The 18,344-nt window shown below is 40.9% G+C and overlaps 3 protein-coding genes across 4 annotated transcripts; 2 read left to right on the top strand and 1 right to left on the bottom strand.

Moving 5' to 3' along the window:
- LOC121627202 (splicing factor U2AF 35 kDa subunit-like) lies at positions 1-8,023 on the bottom strand. The gene is made up of 8 exons (XM_041965958.1): positions 7,900-8,023; positions 6,263-6,350; positions 5,603-5,669; positions 3,341-3,390; positions 2,020-2,118; positions 1,583-1,716; positions 360-452; positions 1-278 (listed from the first exon to the last, which is right to left on the bottom strand). Exons 1-8 carry the CDS (start codon positions 7,941-7,943, stop codon positions 170-172), a joined length of 684 nt encoding a protein of 227 aa, XP_041821892.1. The 5' UTR covers positions 7,944-8,023; the 3' UTR covers positions 1-169.
- Positions 8,024-9,182: 1,159 nt separating this feature from the next.
- Positions 9,183-14,520, top strand: LOC121627201 (B- and T-lymphocyte attenuator-like). 2 transcript variants are annotated; one of them, XM_041965957.1, is made up of 6 exons: positions 9,183-9,667; positions 12,168-12,491; positions 12,672-12,713; positions 12,798-12,923; positions 13,029-13,063; positions 13,152-14,520. In XM_041965957.1, exons 1-6 carry the CDS (start codon positions 9,562-9,564, stop codon positions 13,485-13,487), a joined length of 969 nt encoding a protein of 322 aa, XP_041821891.1. In that variant the 5' UTR covers positions 9,183-9,561; the 3' UTR covers positions 13,488-14,520. The 2 variants fall into 2 exon arrangements, with proteins under 2 accessions (XP_041821891.1, XP_041821890.1); XM_041965956.1 differs by having other exon boundaries at positions 9,184-9,667; positions 13,149-14,520.
- A 45-nt stretch (positions 14,521-14,565) lies between these two features.
- Positions 14,566-17,702, top strand: LOC121627203. Its single transcript, XM_041965959.1, has 5 exons — positions 14,566-14,691; positions 15,945-16,268; positions 16,410-16,445; positions 16,570-16,701; positions 16,864-17,702. The coding sequence occupies exons 1-5, from the start codon at positions 14,616-14,618 to the stop codon at positions 16,962-16,964; spliced, it is 669 nt and encodes a 222-aa protein (XP_041821893.1). The 5' UTR covers positions 14,566-14,615; the 3' UTR covers positions 16,965-17,702.
- The last annotated feature ends 642 nt before the right edge of the window (positions 17,703-18,344 follow it).

Below are 18,344 nucleotides of genomic sequence, written 5' to 3' on the forward strand. Positions count from 1 at the left end.
CAGAGTTACAAATCTGTTTTATTGAGAAAGCGACACAAGCTCGTCTTAAAAAAAGGGAATAAAAGAAAAACACTTCGAACAATTCACCAAAAAAGAAAATAACTTTGTCATCACTGCTGGGGTGAAAGGGGAGGGATTTGGTAGGACATTGGGTCAGTCTTGGCTTCCTTCAGAATCTCCCAGAGCGCTCTCGGTCCCTCGACCTCCGCCTCTCGCGGTCCCGCCGTCGGTCCCTGGAGCGGGAGCGTCGTTCCCGGGAGCGCGAGCGGGAGCGGTGCCTGGCGGAGACAAAAAAAGATTAATTTACAAATTCTAACTGATCTTTGAACATTAATGCTTCCCTTTTAAGATTTCAATACCTTTTCCTGCGGCGGCCGTACAACTCCCTTCGAAGTTCCCGTGATATGGGTTTCAGGTGCATGAAGTTGCAGAAGCCACCTCTGGTGCACTCACTGCAGGAAGACAGTATACATAACGGGTTAAAAATTGCTGGACTTGCATTTAGTGGAGAAGTGCCAGGCTCTTTGTAAACACATGCAGAGGAGCATGCCAGCCCATCAAGTAGAACATCTGATCTGTATTCCCCCTCTACCCCTCCTACCCCCAGGAAGTTCGTCCTATCACTGGGAGAGCAAACAACACGCGAGCCAATGGAAAAACACCGAGATGAGAGGTTCACAAAGGAGGGGATCAGAAATTTCCTCCCACTGTGCAAGGACAGTTTGTTTTTGCATTTAAAAGAAAAGGTGATAATTCACACAGCGCACATGCAGCTGGTATACTTTCAGTGCTTTTCTGAAGGACACGAGTAAACTGGATGCAGAGGAAACTGAAGGTTTATCTTGCTGTTGGCATGGCATGATGTACCTGCTCAAGGTCCTCTGGGGAAAAATGTACCCCATGTTCAACCTTCTCTGCAGTGTATACAGGTTTTCTGCAGTGTATACAGGTTTTCTGTGCTCGCTTGTGGTGTACTGTGCTGTGCAATAAATAAGGAATCATGCAACATATAAAGACAAAGTTTGAGGTGGGAGACTAAAGACCTAAACCACCTTAAAGTCCTTATCATGACAGTTGATACTGTGCTTCAATGGCACATACCCAAATAAGATTTCAATTAAATTAGCGTGAACCGGTTAACATGCAGTGAGCCTGGAGCTTGAGGCCCCTCCAGTGCTACAGCCCCAGTTGCCGTCCTTTCCCAGCTGGTAATCCGGCCTTTGCTGCAGTTTAGTTTTATCTTGGATTGTCCAACAGCTCACACTCATATATTCAGACCCCGTTATTGAAAATGTTGCAAAACTACCCAACGCCTGCTTGTCACAGAGACCATGTGCAAAATCAGAAGTCCTCTGCTTGGATTCTGGGGCTAAAATTAGGAGAAGGGTCTCACTAAACAGCTCAGCCCTGGACCAACTTAAAATTTCCAGATACTCATTTCAATATTTTCTGGAACACAGTACTGTTGCATTACACATTTTCAAGGAATTCGTTGTGTTGACAAGGATTTCTTCAATTTAAACCAGCACACTTCATTCTTATACATTAATGGGTATTCTTCAGTTGAGCAGGTGCTACTCACCCCATTTCATACTGGCGGCAGCAAGCTTCTCTGAAGTCAGTGACGGGGGAGAGCTCTGCGTGAATGGGTTGGCCGTTGAACCAGCGGTTGTTCAGGTCCATGACTGCTTTCTCTGCATCCTCCTCACGGCGAAACTACACACAGAGGATGCACGTGAGTATGATTACTAAGGATGGCTGAGGATAACTAATAACGACTAATCTGATGAAAATGAACAAATTTGAATTAATAACAATGCATTAATGATGACAAATGATTAAACGATCAAATGGGCCAAGCAAGAGGAAAAACGTTAACTTAGAAATAAATGTGTCAGTGTTTGACGTGAAGTTGTGGAACATGGCTCTGTTTTGAAGCCCCTTCATGAGCTGCGTCTTCATGATCCCATTTGTATCGGCGCCACCTCTCTCGTAAACACATCTCGATCCACCACCAACCTTAACGTAGACATTGCCGACAAGGTGGTCGCCCAAGTTATCGCACACGTTCATCTCCTCCACCTCGCCATACTTCTCCTCCATCTCTGTGAAGACCTCCTGTGTGGGGAAATAAGAAAGGAAAAGCTGTCCAGCAGGTTCTTCTCTCTCGTGAAACTGGTTAGCTAGTTTCCTGGTTGGAGGTCATGTTTAGATGTAAGATAATAATAATAATACATTTTATTTGTTAAAAGCGCCTTTCAGGACACTCAAGGACACTTTAGATCACAAGAAATATCAAACAACAATACGATAAAATACAACGAAATAAAATAAACAAGTGATAGAACAAATTAGTGTAAAATCAGACTGACCATTTGACCTCATGTGGGATCAGCGAGTCTGAACAGGTGAGTTTTGAGTGTGGATTTAAAACGGGAAAATGAATCAATGTTTTTAATTTCGGGTGGTAATGAGTTCCAGAGCCGGGGAGCGGAGCGGCTGAATGCTCTGCTCCCCATTGTGGTGAGACGGGCGGAGAGGACAGACAAGTTAATAGTAGAGGAAGATCTGAGGGAGCGAGAGGGGGTGTGGACGTGGAGGAGAGCTGACAGGTAAGGAGGGGCGAAGGCGATTAATGTTGCGTAGGTGGAAGTAAGTAGACCGGATAACATTATTGATGTGCGATTTGAAAGACAGAGTGCTGTCGAGGATGACACCCAGACTCTTAACCTGTGGGGAGGGGGAGATAGAGGAGTTGTTGTTTTGGATGGTGTTGATTTAGTGCCGATGAGGAGATGGGAATAATAATTCTGTGGTTCACACATATAACACAATTAAACTATTGTGAGGATATTTTTTGCCTCCCCACTCCCCCCTCTAAAACATTTTTTCTCTTCAGAGTGAGAGTTCGATTATACACTGGTGGTAATGATTAGACATGAGTTGGGTATTGAAGGTTTGCAGAGTGTTTCATTACATTCCTTTGATTTTCAAAAGCAGCTGAGAAATGTTAACAAACTGCTACCATCTTATCTCAACAAGAGCACGTAGAGCTTCAGATGTGTATCCGGATTATTACCTAGAACCATCTTAGCCTCATATTCAGCATAGCCAAGGTCACAATTAAGTAAAAGAGGAAATAAAATGAAGAAAATGGCAACTTTCTTTCTTTTTTAAATGACTGCCACTGCTGCTGTGTCAATATTGGCTCGTAAATGATTCTTGCTTCACCACAAACTGTATAAATCTTGGCAATGTCAAATGGAAGATAACACAGGTGAGGCGTCACGTCATGCGCATGCGGTATAAAGATGAGACATTGGCACAGAGGGTCACTCACCTCAAAGAACTCATCATAGTGCTCCTGCATTTCCACATCGCTGACGGCGCCTACAAAATGTCAACAAGGACAGAGTCAAGGCAAAGCCACATGGACACTGGTGGTAGAAGACAGTCATCAAATGGACTGTGGAAAACCTTTAGCTTTTAACTATCTAACAGTAGCAACATTACATGAAACCACTTGCGATAATAGCTACACCCTGTAAACATGGATCAAAAGGTAAAGATTCTGTGTGTCATTTGTTACTGGAAACAGTCTTCTCTCTTTCATGCCTTTCAGCTTAAACAGGCACTTCAACCTATTTCACAGAAGCAAGGTGAAGCCAGAGCTCACCCCTCTCAGCCTTCTCCTGGTTTGTGGGGTTTAACTTTACTTTTTAATTATTTGCCAGTGTTTTTTTTTTTTTTTTTTTTTTTTGCCTGCTTTGCAAAACTGTTTGTGTAACTTCACGGACATGATGTTCAGGAAGCCGTGTCATGATGCTTTCAAGTTAACTCTTCAACTTCTGCCTGACAACCCCCGGCTAGTATGAGTGAGCCAGAAGAATATAAATTGTGGGCTCGGTGTGAAAAGTGTCTCAAGCAAAGAACACAGAAACAGTAAGTTAATTGTAGCTTTCAGGTCTATCACATCTGTTTCACATCAGCAAAATGAAGGATCTGATACCAACTGATCTGGTACGTCACTGACTCAGGTAGGTTGAGTTAGGACACAGAAATATGCAAAACAGCATGTGGCCTGTTTTTCTATCTCCAGGAAATGATGTGATGTGTTAGACAACCCCAGAGGACATGTTCCTACACTCAGCCAAATTTATGTGGGGAGGTGTGATACAGTAAATTCAGTGCAGTCGGTGCTGGAAGGTCCTGCAGATGAAGGGAGGACTTACAGTGTAAACCATCAGCAGACTGGGCAGAGTTTTGAAGGTTATGAAGGTAAATGTTCAAGAGGGAAATGGTCTGAAATACAAAACGTAAACTTCTGTGACATAAATCAACCAAAATAAAGAGCTGGGGAAGGAAAAAAAATGTGATTAGAAACTTGTCTGCCAGTAAATCTTTAGTTATTACATCTCCTGAGCTCCAGCTTATTATGTGACGATTAAAGCTGCATTCAAGACCTCGGAAACGGCCACTCTGTCATTCAATGGAGGTGAAGCTCATTTCCTGCACCCCTCACTGCTTTAGATTTTACAGATCATTTTACAAAGTTTGTCACGTATTGAGATATTTGCTGCCTCCCCCCGCTTTGAGTTTTTCCTATTTGAATTCCCATTTTATATTTGAGACTATGGCAGAAATATATTCGTTTAGTTTAGCTTGGTTGGTCCAGAAGTCATGCGTTTTTATACAAGCTGAAAAGTTGTAGGACGTCGACTTTTGTCCATTCACTGATTGTTTTGCACCCGGACACACAGCCTTGCAAAAACACAACTGTACGTTTCTAGTCACAATGAATAAATGTCTTCAGAGTTGTTTCTGTAAATAAGTGCTGAGTGGAAATGAATGACCTTAAGCGGTTTCCAAAAACGTTAAGGACTCCAAATTGTCGTAAACTGTGGTGTGCAGATGCATGAAACCACATTTGCACAAAAGAGTCATTATAAGATTAGTCAAATTATAACCAAGACTAAAACAACAATTGATTTGTCCACAGGTGCCAATAATATTCCAATATTGTTTCTAACAGAAGAGGTCATTTTAGATCAAGCCTCTTGTCCCAATGAGGGTGCTGATAAAAGACTTCTGACCGGATCAACAGTGTGTATCAACACATGTGATGCTAAAGTGACACAAAATCTCTCTTCTATCAATGGCAGAGTTGATGCAATGCTTTAAAATTCACTGCCTGTATCACTCAAATATGCACAACACACTTACCTGTATGACAGGTACTGCTTCAACTCTACTAGACTGAACAACACACAGTTCAAAGTATTCCACCATAATCAGCACAGTCTGTCAGTACGGTTTGTTTTGTTTGTGTTTTGGCACCACTGTTCAGATACGTACTGACTGCACAGTGAGTCATGTGACAACTCAGCTACACAAGGTTGCAAAACAGCATCAGAAGCAGCTGTTTGTGCTTTTTGTTGGTTGTTGACAAACTGAATATTTGGTTTGGGATACTTGAGAGATAACGGGGTCCCAACTGGGTCTCCAGCTAGCAGGGCTGAAGCAGTACTGTGCCTCTGTTGCTAAATGTGAGCGCCACTTTACGCAAACAGAGAGGGAGGTCGCTGACACATTTTCAACTTACAGCGAGAAGCGTCAGCTGTCTGTGCACTGTTCTGGGGATTGCGGTAGATGTTTTGGATCAAGATGGTCTGCCGGGGAAAGAACAAAAGTATGTGTGGTCAGGAAGGATTGTCGTTGTCTGCTATTTAGCTTGTTTACACATTTTTCATAGTCATGCAGGCACATCTGAAGCTGAAAAGAAAGCGATAACTGTTATGATTATTTACTCGTAGTCCAGACCTGGGTTAGACTTAACTATATCACCCCTTGACATCCACCTAAAGTGTAAACCAGTCTGGGTTGCAGCAAGTCAGCATTTGTGTGCCATTCTTTTCCCATTTGTACACATAAGATGATTCTCTTTCAGAGTTACCTCTGTAAACCACCCTCAGCCACCAAACAAAGACTGTTAAAAAGTCATAATTTCATTGGAAAAAGAACAAACTGTGATATTAGAGAAGTTTACAACTTTAGCATTAGCTCTAAAATACAACTGTTCGACCAAGTATTCACACAGGGTTGGAATAGATTCAGGAGATCAGTGTCTACACAAAGTACTCATGCAAAAGTTAGCATTAAAAAAAATAAAAATAAATAGGTACTATGCTAAATTAATGCATTTAGTTTACAATTAGCAGTGATATGTCAAGCGTGCACGTGTAAGCCATTACAAAAGCCTTACCTGGCTGAAGGTTGGTTTGTTGTGCAATCTCGAGCAGCGGTCTCCATGTCTGCAAGCTCCAATTTTAAAATAGAAGGAACAATTGACCCTGGAAAAGAGAAATTAGTCATCACACTCACGGTTTATTTCTGTTTCAAAGGATTTGGCGCAGGCTAAGACTGGCAATAATGGAAATCTTTGAAACTGTCAACAAATTCCACGAAAAGGCCAAAAAAACAAACAAAAAAACAATAATGTAGATTATCAATTAATGATCAATTATCATATTAAATGCCAATATTTTAATAACTGATTAAATCTGCTTAAGTAATAAAAAAAAATCAGATTTCTCAGATTCGAGCCTTTCTTTGACAGTAAACATTTTATAGAACAAACAACTAAGTGATTAATCAAGAATAAATCAACAGACTAATTAACAGTGAAAGTAATCAGTTGCTGCACTACAACAATGTGTCAGTCCGTCTAATACTTTCCAAGCTTCCATTTGCTCCTGACAGGTAAAAAATATGTTGTTCATTTTCCATGAAATTTCCTCAAACGGTTGCACATGGCTGTGTTTAGAAAACGTTATTAAAGCTGAAATTAAATGATGTATTTCTGGGGACTATTTTCAACAACAGATTTTGTCCACGAGTGAGTATTTGGGGCACCAGGACAGTGCAAGTGGGATTGACTCAATTAAATAAATAAAAGGATAATACAGTTCCCATGTCCATCACAATCCAGGAGCATGGCTAACACCGTGGCTCACTCATGTGGTTTTTTGATCGTTTTTAAACAATTGGACTGTTGGATCATGCATTGGATACACAGACAACTAACAACTCACTGTTAGTTTTAGTCTTCTCGTGGGATTTTTTTACAGTACAAACACAAAGATTATCGGGAGACTTATTCTTGAAACACCTATTTACGCACCTATTGAACTATTTCAAGCAAGTGTTCGATTAGGGCAATTTATTAACATACTGTTAACATGATAGAGATATTGTTTGGAACTAGTGATGTGATAAATCTTATTGTATTTCCACTTAGTTGAATGAATGAAAAGGAGGCAAATGCCTCTGCCTGTCTTTCTTAACCACTTTGATATGCGACGAACGGCTACAATAATCTTACTACGAAAAATTGTCAAATTAATGTAATAACTGCACAATAAACATATCGCGATTATGAATTATTGCAACCTACAAACACTTTATTTGTCACGAAAGCGTAGGGAGTCTTTTGCTGCACTACACCGGTGAAACGGAACAAAACAACCCGCCTGACCAGGCAATTACTCTGCTAACAAGCTTAATAATTAACCAGGATATATGTTACCTAGCTACCCACAAAGTAATCTTCCAATGCGTTTGTACGAACAAACTAATCGGCATTTTGCAAAACGACACACTTTGAAGCAAACCAACAACATACAGTACCTGCAGGTAAGCTAAGGTGCCTCCCTGAGTTTCATTCAATGCGTTAGCTGAGCGTTAGCTTCGGGTTGCTAATGTAAGCTTGAATAAGACATTCAGCAGAGGTGCGGCTACAAACTGAGCCCCGCTGGTGACGAAGAAGAACCACTGCGAGTAGGCTTTGTATAAAACCCATACTTTAGACGCGAAATACAACACATATTAAATAAAACTTACTTGTCTTTCTCTGTGCCGAAAATGGATGCCAGGTACTCCGCCATTTTCGACTCGTCGGAGACGTTCTAATGTACGTCATCACGTAAAGGGAGTGCGCTTGCGCAGTCGTTACCACCCGACAACTTGCACTGACTCTGAACGCCACATACTCGCGCTGTTGCGACAGAAGTGTCAGATTTATTCCTCATTAACACTGATTTTCTGCTTACTTTAAATAACTCTGCTTGTCTCATCGATACATATATCGCTACAGATACTCGGTTTTGTTTTCACTTTTACACTTTAATCATCTGCCCTGATGTGTTTCATAAAAGTAACTAAGTACATCAAGTACGAGTACTAGTATTATACTGGAGTATTACGACTCCTTAAAAGTTTAAGAATTACTGCTTTCACACTGGACACTGAAGTGGGCCAACAGATTCCTAATGCTGATACTTGTATTTATTTGCAATTTTGAATGCAACACTTTTATCGGAGTGTTTTTCCATTTTGCTACTTCCCCTTCACTGTGCTTATATAGTTCAGCCTCATCTCCATAGTTTTGGCTGGAAGGTGTATGTGAGCGGCAAGTCGCTTTTTCAGTCAAATACATGAACAAAATAAACTCACAAAATGTCAAGAAAGTAAATATTCTTAAATCTTTTTGCTTATTGCACAGAAAAATACAACATACACCTTCAGAATTCAATAGGTCAGCTAATAGGGCCATTAGCTGCATGGCTAATTAAGATAACTGGTTATTAGCTACAGCTGCTACAGCAAAGTGGTTACTCTGGTGATGTGCTGCTCCTTTTTTGTTTGGAGTGACTTTCAACAGGTGGCCATACCTTACACCTTGTACCTTTAAGTCAAGCCTCCAAAACACTGGATCCAATGTTTCCCTTAATGCAACTCAGTTGTATCTCTTCACAATTCATTCATGATTATTCTTTCAGAACTTCGAGAGCTCCCTCTAGAGCCACAGAAGACACTGCACAACTGTCTTCACAGGCGAAATACTTCTCTCTGTGACAAATATAACTTCATGTGCACAGTTGGCGGAGCGGTGCTTCCATACCTGAATGAGGCTAAATCACTGACAGATCAGCAGTCCACAGGCTGATGGTGTCGCCTGAAAGGAAACACACACACACACACACAAATGTCAACACACTGCTGTGCACAAGGCCGCACAAGTTTGCAGGAGTCGCAGATGGTGAAGATGAAAGGAAAGGAGAGGTTAGAGGAAGTCAACCAAGAAGTGATGAAGCTGATGTCAAGGTGCAAAGACTGAAACAAGACTCGGAAATGAAAAGTTCTGCAAGTGAGAGAGACTGTCGTAAATCATGAGGTCTTCGTAGCCGCTCTATCATAGCAGGGTCTGCACCCGAAACTGCGGGAACCCCCTAATCTGAGATGTTTGACTTCATTGGATCTGCAAGTCGTGCAGAAGCAAGACCACCCACCGACCTTCACTTCCCTCCACTGCTCTCAGCAACCCTACTTTAAAGGGGAAAGAGGCAGATGTTGGTACGGAGTGAACAGAGAACAGAAAGAGGAAGCAGTATGTAGATTACATATCTCCATCCTCAGATGCAGAACTCATGTTTGTTTGTTTTTTAACCAAATAACAATGTGCTCGGAGGAACATTTCCCGCTTGGATTGGCTGTGACTGGAAGATGACGGCAGGTTTTCTGAGCGTTCCCATCATGAGGCCGAACCACTGCTGGACCATCCTGCATGTGTGCGTCCTGACGGTGCTGCTTCTCACCTTAAACGCTGACAGTAAGTTATTATTTTTTGCATATTGTGCTTTCTCAGTGTTTGCGTTGTGTTACCTTTTTCCCTCTGTTGGTCTGTAATGTGTAAAATCAGGCTTTTTGACTGACTACTCAGCTTCTTTAAGTTTATGAGTAACCACAATCCAAATTCTCTAGTAGCCTCGTTTCTGGAAGGGTCATGGACTTCATAGTGCTGTGTACATGTTAGAGGTTTGATAGTAATAATAATAATAACAAAGGATTTAGATTTAAAATGTAAAGCACACAGGTAGCTCGCACAGTTTTTAAAAGGATGAATTTGGTTTTGTCATCTCCCAAGTGGCTCAGTTTGGTGTAAAATTCACAACGGATATCACTAATTATATGTTAAATGTGATTATGTATTCCTCATGTACTTCTCTTTAAAAGCATGTAAATGTCACCGTGAAAAACTGCAGAACTCAGTAAAAAGTAAAAACTGCACGACGTCTGTTTCAGATGCTAAAAAATTCAGTTAATTTCTTCCGCAGCAGGAGGGTGTGTTTCACATGTGTGGGAGCTGGAAAATGGAAACGGAGATTTTATATGACTCTAAAAGATGCAGAAATATTTTTAAAAATAAGATTGTACTCATTAGCCTAATCGATCGTCTACCCACTCAATGTTCCTTGTCCCTTTGAAGTGGCTACAACGTGATCCTCAGGGGCAACTGAGCCCGTCAAAGTCCGTCCACTAAATGTGCTTATTTTTACCACTGACAGGCTCAGACTGTTATTCTGAGTCTCTGACAACATTCTGGAAAGGATCCCTTCAGAGGTAGACCTTTCCAGAGAGCCATTTCTAACAGAGAACTGAAGGTGTCATCGGTCATCGCTCTCTTCAAAGCCACCAGACTCCTTTGACAAAAACAGTCATTTTAGCTTGCATGCAGAACACTGGAGTTGCTCGTCTACGGCTGCCTCCATCCAGTTTGTTTGTTATTGTGGGCAAATTTCTGTTTTTGTCAAAGGAGTCTGGTGGCTTTGGATAAAGCAAAAAAAAAAAAAAAAAATAAGGATCTTTCTCTTCAATGAAAAGTTTTTCTCTGCTTTCCATAATGTTGTCAAACACTTAGAATAACAAGAATTAGAATTGCAGCCTGTTTTGTGGCTGCTGGTTGAGGTCATCTGGACCAATACAGGGCCAATTCCAAAACTCTTTGTACGTATTAGTCACTTAGACACCAAAACATGTTAAAATAGGGCCCAGGTTTAAAAATACCAGAATTGTCCTTTAACTTAATGCAGCACTTGCAAATACTTTTGAACACTCACCCCATCAGGCACTCATGAACAGTGGAACACGTACCGAATGTTCAACTGACAGCAGTGCTGCTGTTTTCGTACTGAGCAGACATTATGGGCTGTGACAGGTGAAAGTCAGATTCTTGGTTTTGAAGTTCCCCTTGAGACACTAAACTTTTGGTGGAGTTCACTCTCAGTTCCTTCTCATGCAAATTGAGTTTCCACTCCACATGAAATCAGATGTCACAGAGTCACTTTTTCAGTGTGTTTAGTTTTTATGTTTTCACTCAAGCTGTATGAAGTCTTGCATTTATGTACTGGTGTCACTACTGAACTAGGACTTGAACCCAAATGCACGACTCAGGAGACAAAGTGCAAAACAAACAATCTTTAATGACAAAGTAACAAAATAAAGCACTCTTTACAGAGGAAGACACAAAATACTCTAATAACTAAAGATCGCTCTCAAGGAGGACAACAAAAATCACTCTTACGAGGAAAATGACTGTGACAGGAAAAGGCAAGGCAAAGTATCAAAATAAAGCGAGGCAAGACTATGGTATTTAACTAGACAAAGTAACAAAGAAATGCAAAACCTGGTAACAAGATGTGGCATGGAATGGTTCAGACTGGACAAGACAAACTGGCACGGGACAAAGGGAAATGCAGACTATATATACACATGAGGTAATGGGGAACAGGTGGAAACAATCAGGGCGGGGTAGACAATCAGACAGGCGGGAAGGACACCAGGAAGTCAAGGGCCTGAAACGAGAGGAGAGTTAGGTTTCATAATAAAACAGGAAGTCACAAGACCACATGAACACAGGACAAAAACATAACATAACTTCTTGGATATGACAACTGGTCTTTAGATCTTGAGTTGTGATGGTGCTTCCTCCTTCCCATGTCACTAAACAAATGATAAATAAACTTCATCAAATCATATTAAACTGTTTCTTCCGTTCATCCATTTTTCTGCTGCTCATCTGAGTCCAGGTCCAACTTAATTATATCATTCAGAATTATTGTTACCTGCTGCTGCAAAGTGTTGAAAAAACACGATATCATCAGTTTTTTAGGGCTGGTGATACCCAAACAGGTATTAAATTGCATTATATATCGTATTTAAAAGGTCTTAAAAAGCTTTTAGCTCAGTGAGCATTTTCGAGCTCAAATGTCTATCAAGTAAGAATGAATTAACCTGTTCTGTATGTGTTTGTTGTCATTGTCCTTCTGCAGGTCAAGATTCAAACTGTGAAACAGCAATTAAGGTGCGGCGCAACACACATCATGCAGCTCTCCTCGGGCAGCGCCTTGTGATTGACTGCCCAGTTCATTTCTGCAACAACTCAACACCAACAGTGTCCTGGTTTAAAAATGAGAAAACTACTGTCCCTGTTGATGTCAGCAGTGGCAGCCACATTAGAACAGAGTGGAAACAATTAAACCATTCTGATGGGATATCACATTTGATTTTCCAAAACATTCTCATGAGCGACTCAGGTGTGTATCAGTGTCGCAGTGATCTCATTGTGAGTCACAACATCAACGTCTCTGTCTTCGGTGAGTGTGACTGTTTTTTTATGATTGACCCAAGAAACCCATGTTACCACTGTGCAACTCACACTCCTAACTGCTGCTGAATAATACATGAAGAAACGCAGCGCTACATTCTGGTTTCATCTGGAAAAATAAACCATGTCTTTGTATCATGAAGACGTATGACTCTGTACTGCTTTATAGATCATGAGGAGCCTGCCAACGGTACACAGAGGAATGAGACAGGTAAGATCTTACTACTAAACTATCTGACTTAGCTATAAAGACATAAACACATTCATGTTGAGTCAAACCCCCTTTTTCTCACAGGCAACACAAATCCAGGTTCTGATCCCCCAACAAACCTGTGGACGTACGTGTACACTGCAGCTGGGATCCTGGCATCCGTCATCATAGTGATCATTATATCTGTCTTATCAATGCAAGGGTGTAAAGGTGAGATGTTCCGATTTGTTTATTCATTAAAGGGGAATTCTCTCTTTCTAAGACAAAATGCTGGCAAGTATTTGATAAGTATGACACCAAAATGTCGTTGTGCAGGGAAACCGAAGAAAGAGATCCAAAGTGATAATCAGGTAAGACAAGGATCCACTTCAAACATCCACCTCCTGCCATTCTTTCTTCAAACATACACTTACAATATACTTTTTTGGTTGTTAGCAGTATATAGCCATCCCCATGGTCGAGCAACCCCTCCCACGCACCAGCCTCCAAGCTCCACCAAGAGGAAGCCCCTCTGCGCCGCCATCTCGGAAATCAACCCGCAGAAAGACACCGCCCCCACAACCCAGTGAGCTGCCATTACCGAGAGACAATCAGCACCTTTACAGCAAGACAAAAGAGAACAGAGGGAGACAGAGGAACACAGCGCAGGAAGAGGGGAGCTCTGTTGTGTACGCTGCCCTCAACCATCAGCCTCCAGCGGGGGCCGCTGCTCGGCCGCGGATCCCGAGGGAGGAGAGTTCAGAGTACGCAGCGATCCGTATTCCAGGCCACTAGACACTAGAAGAACATTTCAAACTAGTTCATCCCAGAGGAGCTCAGGAGGGCAATTTAAAGCGGATACACTTCCCCTCTCACAGCAAGGGGCGCCACACAGAAAACTGATGTGAACAGTGTTTTCTTTACATCTGCAGATGCCACAGCACAGACATCCCACCCCATCTGCCTGCAACTCTAAAGATTGGTGCAAAAATATAAGCTCTATAATAAGAGCTGGTCAATACTTTAAAGGCACCTGCGCGGGTGTTTTCATTCAAGTTTATTTGACCTCTGCTTAAGTTAAAGTTTATGATATCATCATGTGCATTGGATTTGTTGACCTTAAAAGAAATACAGAAGGACACCAGCCTCCTCCTCTAAGATACAAGTGGGAAAAGGGCTGAAATTGGACGACCAAGTCCTCAGAACGTGTAAATCTGCAGCATGCCGAGGCTGAATGCAAACCAAACAAAATGTGTTTTTAGAGAATTTTGTCTACAACTAATAAGGATTTGTTTGTGACCTTGGTGTGAACGTTTTGTGTCATGCACTCACCACGAGTTAAAACTCTGACTTTAGGGTGTTGCACATCCATGACTTGAATGTACTCTTTTGAGTGCCGTCACGTCTGATAACAGTAATGGTTTCATGAGCTTGCAACCTGTGTAGTACAATATCAAGTGCTGACTAATCTCCTCACTATATGACTGACGATGCTGAGCTTTTGTAATTTAATGTTTCACACCCTTTTTGAATTATTGATTGTGCTTTGTTGGCTGTGAAACACAGAATGTAATAATAATCTTATTATCTTGTGCAATCAAATAACAGAATGTGCATCCATAACTGTTTGATTTAAATTAAGATTATATGATCCCATCATTGCTGACTCGCTTTTGTACCGTTTGTACTGTAAAACGATCTAATACCATGGAAACAAAAATGTTTACTCAAATACACTGTTTGTGTGTGTGTACATGCCAAAAATGTGATATGATACGTGCAATGTAATTGGGGTATGCATACAACATAGACCATAGTAGTCAAAAACAGGAAGTAAAGTAAACCACATGTCATTGACTACGATCTAGAGAGCAGACCTGCAGGAATAGCTGTACTTTACAGAACTGGAAAGCTGGTTCCACCATGAGACTTAACTTCTGCCTGATTGTTCTTCTTGTGTCCAACTTTGCGGCACTCCTCCTCATTCCGGGTGCTGATAGTAAGTTTCTGATATTCTATCTACATTGCTTGTGCTCAGTCTGAGGAGGTCTCGCTTCTGGTCTTTGTTTCTCTGTCGATAAGTAATGTATTCACGATCACGAATGAGATAAATCACTCAACGACTCAACACAGCAGCGTTAAATCTCAACACGTAAATAAACGAGATTTAATGTGAATTTAGCTGGAATCAATTGAAAAAGACAGAAAAAGGAAAACATGTAAGCGACGATGTCATAAATGTAGAGCCTGGCTCTGTGACAACCTAAAGAGAACGGAGGAGGGTTAAACATAGAGGGCTGTTAAACTGAGAGAGCGGGCTTAGATTTTAGTTCTGAAGCAGTAGAGTATGTATTGATAGGTGATGGAAAATATTAGTCACATCTTTTATAGAATTATTAAACGTAGAGTAGAAATGACATAGAATTAGCATTTTCTTCAGTCGTTTTCTGCTGCATTTTTTCTGAAAATGCAGATTCCTTTGCACTAGGAAAAAACATATTGCATGGCACAACGGCAGTGTGATTATTTGATCTTGCACTACATAAGATTAAGTGGAGTCACTATCAGAGACATCGCAGCAGCTCTTTTGCTTTAAATTCAGCCTCTAACACAGTAGGCCGCTTGTCCCGTGCCAAACCGAAAGTCAGTGAACTTATTCTTACTTATGTAACATACTTAAGTTATGTAAGAGGAACGTCTTTAACATTAACCACGATCTTTTCCTAAACCTAACCAAGCAGTTTTGGTGCCTGAAGCTAAGAAAACTGTTCCTGTTTCACATTAACTTCATGATGTTGAAGCTCTGGTACGCCTGTCGCTGTTACTCTCCAAAGTTCATATTGTATGTTAGCTGGGGAACATCATGTTGTTTTGGGAGTCAATGGCCATCGACCTGTTCATTTGTTTAGGTTTGAGGACGTGTTGTTCCAACCATGGCTCCAACCCAAAATCTCTCATGCAGCAAAGCCAACTTAAACACATTTAGTTTGGCAGAGTTTGATTCAGGTAGCAAAAACAGTGACTTCCTGACCTGAATTTTCAGTTTGATGGTCACAGCTGCAGTACGAAAAACCCAGACAACTTTTCCTGTGATCTAATTCTGTACCATTCATACTGGCCAATTTTGAGGTTTCAATAACTTTTCACTGCTTTTATATTCTATCATCATCAGCTGGTATCATGTTTGCTATCAAGTGAGGATGAACTTTCAATCATTTCTAATTTGAATGTTTTGTCACCTTGTTTCTGCAGGTGAAGATTCAAACTGCGAAACAGAAATTCGAGTGCGGCGCAACACACATCGTAAAGCTCTCCTCGGGCAGCGCCTTGTGATTGACTGCCCAGTTCATTTCTGCATCAACTCAACACCAACAGTGTCCTGGTTTAAACTTGATAAAACTGCTGTCCCTGCTGATGTCAGCAGTGGCAGCCACATTAAAACAGAGTGGAAACAGTTAAACCATTCTGATGGGATATCACATTTGATTTTCCAAAACATTCTCATGAGCGACTCAGGTGTGTATCGGTGTCACAGTGATGTCACTGTGAGTCACAGCATCAACGTCTCTGTCTACGGTGAGTGATCCTTTCTGCACATCAGGACTGTTTGTGGACTGCACAGACGCAGCAAACTCTTTCTCACTGCATTTTCTAAATAATCAGACTGAAGACATGTCACCTTTTACGTGGCAGATAAACAACATGAATGTTTTTCAGGTAATGAGGAACTCACCACGGACACTGAGCACGACTGTAAGAAAACTTCAATCACGTGTGTTGTATGCCACAAAAAACTTCTTTCATGTTTTTACATTAATTTAACTAAACTAATTAAGATATACTGATGCTGAGTTCAATGTCCTCTTTTATCTTGCAGATTCCGCCGAAATTCCATTATCAGGACACTTTCAGGACTCTCCTAGGCCAAATCTTTACCGTGTCATTGGAATCGTGGTGTTTGTCATCATAGTGATAATTATGCACGTTACATCAAAATCTGCATGTAAAGGTGAGTATTATACATACAGTAATTGTTCAGCAAACAAACAAACAGTAAAAAAAAACAACAATAAAAATGCAACAACACGATCAGAATAAATATGTGACACAGCACACGTTCACTGTAGTGATTCGAAAAACAGTAACTGACGTCTCCTGATGTCAATCCAAGGTGTCCATTGTGCAAGAAGATCCAGAGAAACACCAGATCCGAGCCCACAGCCCTCCGATCATGCCTTGCCTGTCTTTCATATCTATGAAAATGATCAGTAGCCCCTATCTCTATGCCTTGAAATGAATCAGCTGTGTTAAATCTCAAGCCATTAGTGTGATGATTAATGTCAAAACATTTCAAAGTATTCATTTCAAGATGAAAGAGCCTGCACCTTATGCCTGATTTATTCCCATTTTTAATAATTAGTGTTACCAATGCTCAGTTTTATTATTTATTATTATTATGTTTCATTATGTATTATGTTATTGTTATTATATTGTGTTCATACGCTTTGGGGATTATTGATTTGGGTTTGTAATTAAATCATTTTTTACCATGACAAAATATGTTTTTTCTCAATCATGTGATAACCCTTGTGACTAATGGTGAACGTTTGATTCCTGTAAATCAAGCTGTAAGAATGCAGAAGTGAAATTTCTCAGGTGCGAAACCGCTTTTCTTCCAAGGCTGCGTGTGTGTGTGTGTGTATGTGTGTGAGCAGCATGTAACACGTTTACAGGTTAAATAGTTTAACTTTCTGTACAGGTAACAATCTTTGTGCACACATCCGGTGCAGACACCTTTTGTAAATGCGATCGTTTATCTCTATTTGTGTGTGTGTGTGTGTGTTTGTGTTTGCACCTCTACAAAGTAGAGTACAGTATCTGCTGCGCATTTGGGAGCAGACAGACTGTCGTCTGCTGAACAGGAAGCAGAATTAAACCACATGTCACATAAACATACTATACGTAAAAACAAAAGCTGAAAGTTGTGTTACAGTGAAGAATAAAAATCATTATCTCACCCCTCTACTCATCATGAGACTCAAACTCAGATTTGTCTTTAGACATACATCTTTAAGATTTACCAAAAATGTGCTTACATAGATAAATGACAACCAAGCAATGAAAAAAAGTTCAGTGGTAGCTTACGGAATATTAGTGAAGCCTAAAACAACAGCGATGGTTGACTGACCACATGGTCAAACTAAGAAACAACAAGGCTGAGAGTCGACAGCTATGCTCGTGGCTGTGTGGGGCAAAGCAGTGCTTTGAGCTAAATGCATGCTAACATTGGTTTATTAGAACTAAACTCAAACTGCAGGTGAGGACGATGGCAATGCCATCACTTTTGCAGGTATTTGATCACGAATGTCTGTGCAAAATTTTGAGTTATTTCAGCGTGGACCAACGCGTTGGACTGGCTGATCTATCATGCTAGCACGGTTGGGTATCAGCAGATATAACAACCAAGCTACAAATAAGCTACACAGCTAGTTATGGTATGTTACGGTATTAAATTATGTTGAAAAAGAAAATGTAGCTCAGTTATTTATTTCATGCTAATGCTGTTGCAGGGTGAGTTGCATCACCTCAACATTTTCCATTCAGAGATTTCGACACATGTAGGACTTCACTGAAACTGATAAATTAGTGTAA

The sequence above is a fragment of the Chelmon rostratus genome, chromosome 24 (genome assembly GCF_017976325.1).
Source record: "Chelmon rostratus isolate fCheRos1 chromosome 24, fCheRos1.pri, whole genome shotgun sequence".
Classification (NCBI taxonomy): domain Eukaryota; kingdom Metazoa; phylum Chordata; class Actinopteri; order Chaetodontiformes; family Chaetodontidae; genus Chelmon; species Chelmon rostratus.

Excerpts from the sequence above, each read along its gene's own strand:
- LOC121627202 (XM_041965958.1), bottom strand. The coding sequence starts at position 7,943 with ATGGCGGAGTACCTGGCATCCATTTTCGGCACAGAGAAAGACAA. Across the intron at positions 2,119-3,340 it reads ACTATGATGAGTTCTTTGAG|GAGGTCTTCACAGAGATGGA; the intron begins GTGAGTGACCCT and ends TTCCCCACACAG. Across the intron at positions 279-359 it reads TACGGCCGCCGCAGGAAAAG|GCACCGCTCCCGCTCGCGCT; the intron begins GTATTGAAATCT and ends TGTCTCCGCCAG.
- LOC121627201 (XM_041965956.1), top strand. The coding sequence starts at position 9,562 with ATGACGGCAGGTTTTCTGAGCGTTCCCATCATGAGGCCGAACCACTGC. Across the intron at positions 9,668-12,167 it reads TCTCACCTTAAACGCTGACA|GTCAAGATTCAAACTGTGAA; the intron begins GTAAGTTATTAT and ends GTCCTTCTGCAG. Across the intron at positions 12,924-13,028 it reads ATCAATGCAAGGGTGTAAAG|GGAAACCGAAGAAAGAGATC; the intron begins GTGAGATGTTCC and ends GTCGTTGTGCAG.
- LOC121627203 (XM_041965959.1), top strand. The coding sequence starts at position 14,616 with ATGAGACTTAACTTCTGCCTGATTGTTCTTCTTGTGTCCAACTTTGCG. Across the intron at positions 14,692-15,944 it reads CCTCATTCCGGGTGCTGATA|GTGAAGATTCAAACTGCGAA; the intron begins GTAAGTTTCTGA and ends TTGTTTCTGCAG. Across the intron at positions 16,269-16,409 it reads CATCAACGTCTCTGTCTACG|GTAATGAGGAACTCACCACG; the intron begins GTGAGTGATCCT and ends AATGTTTTTCAG.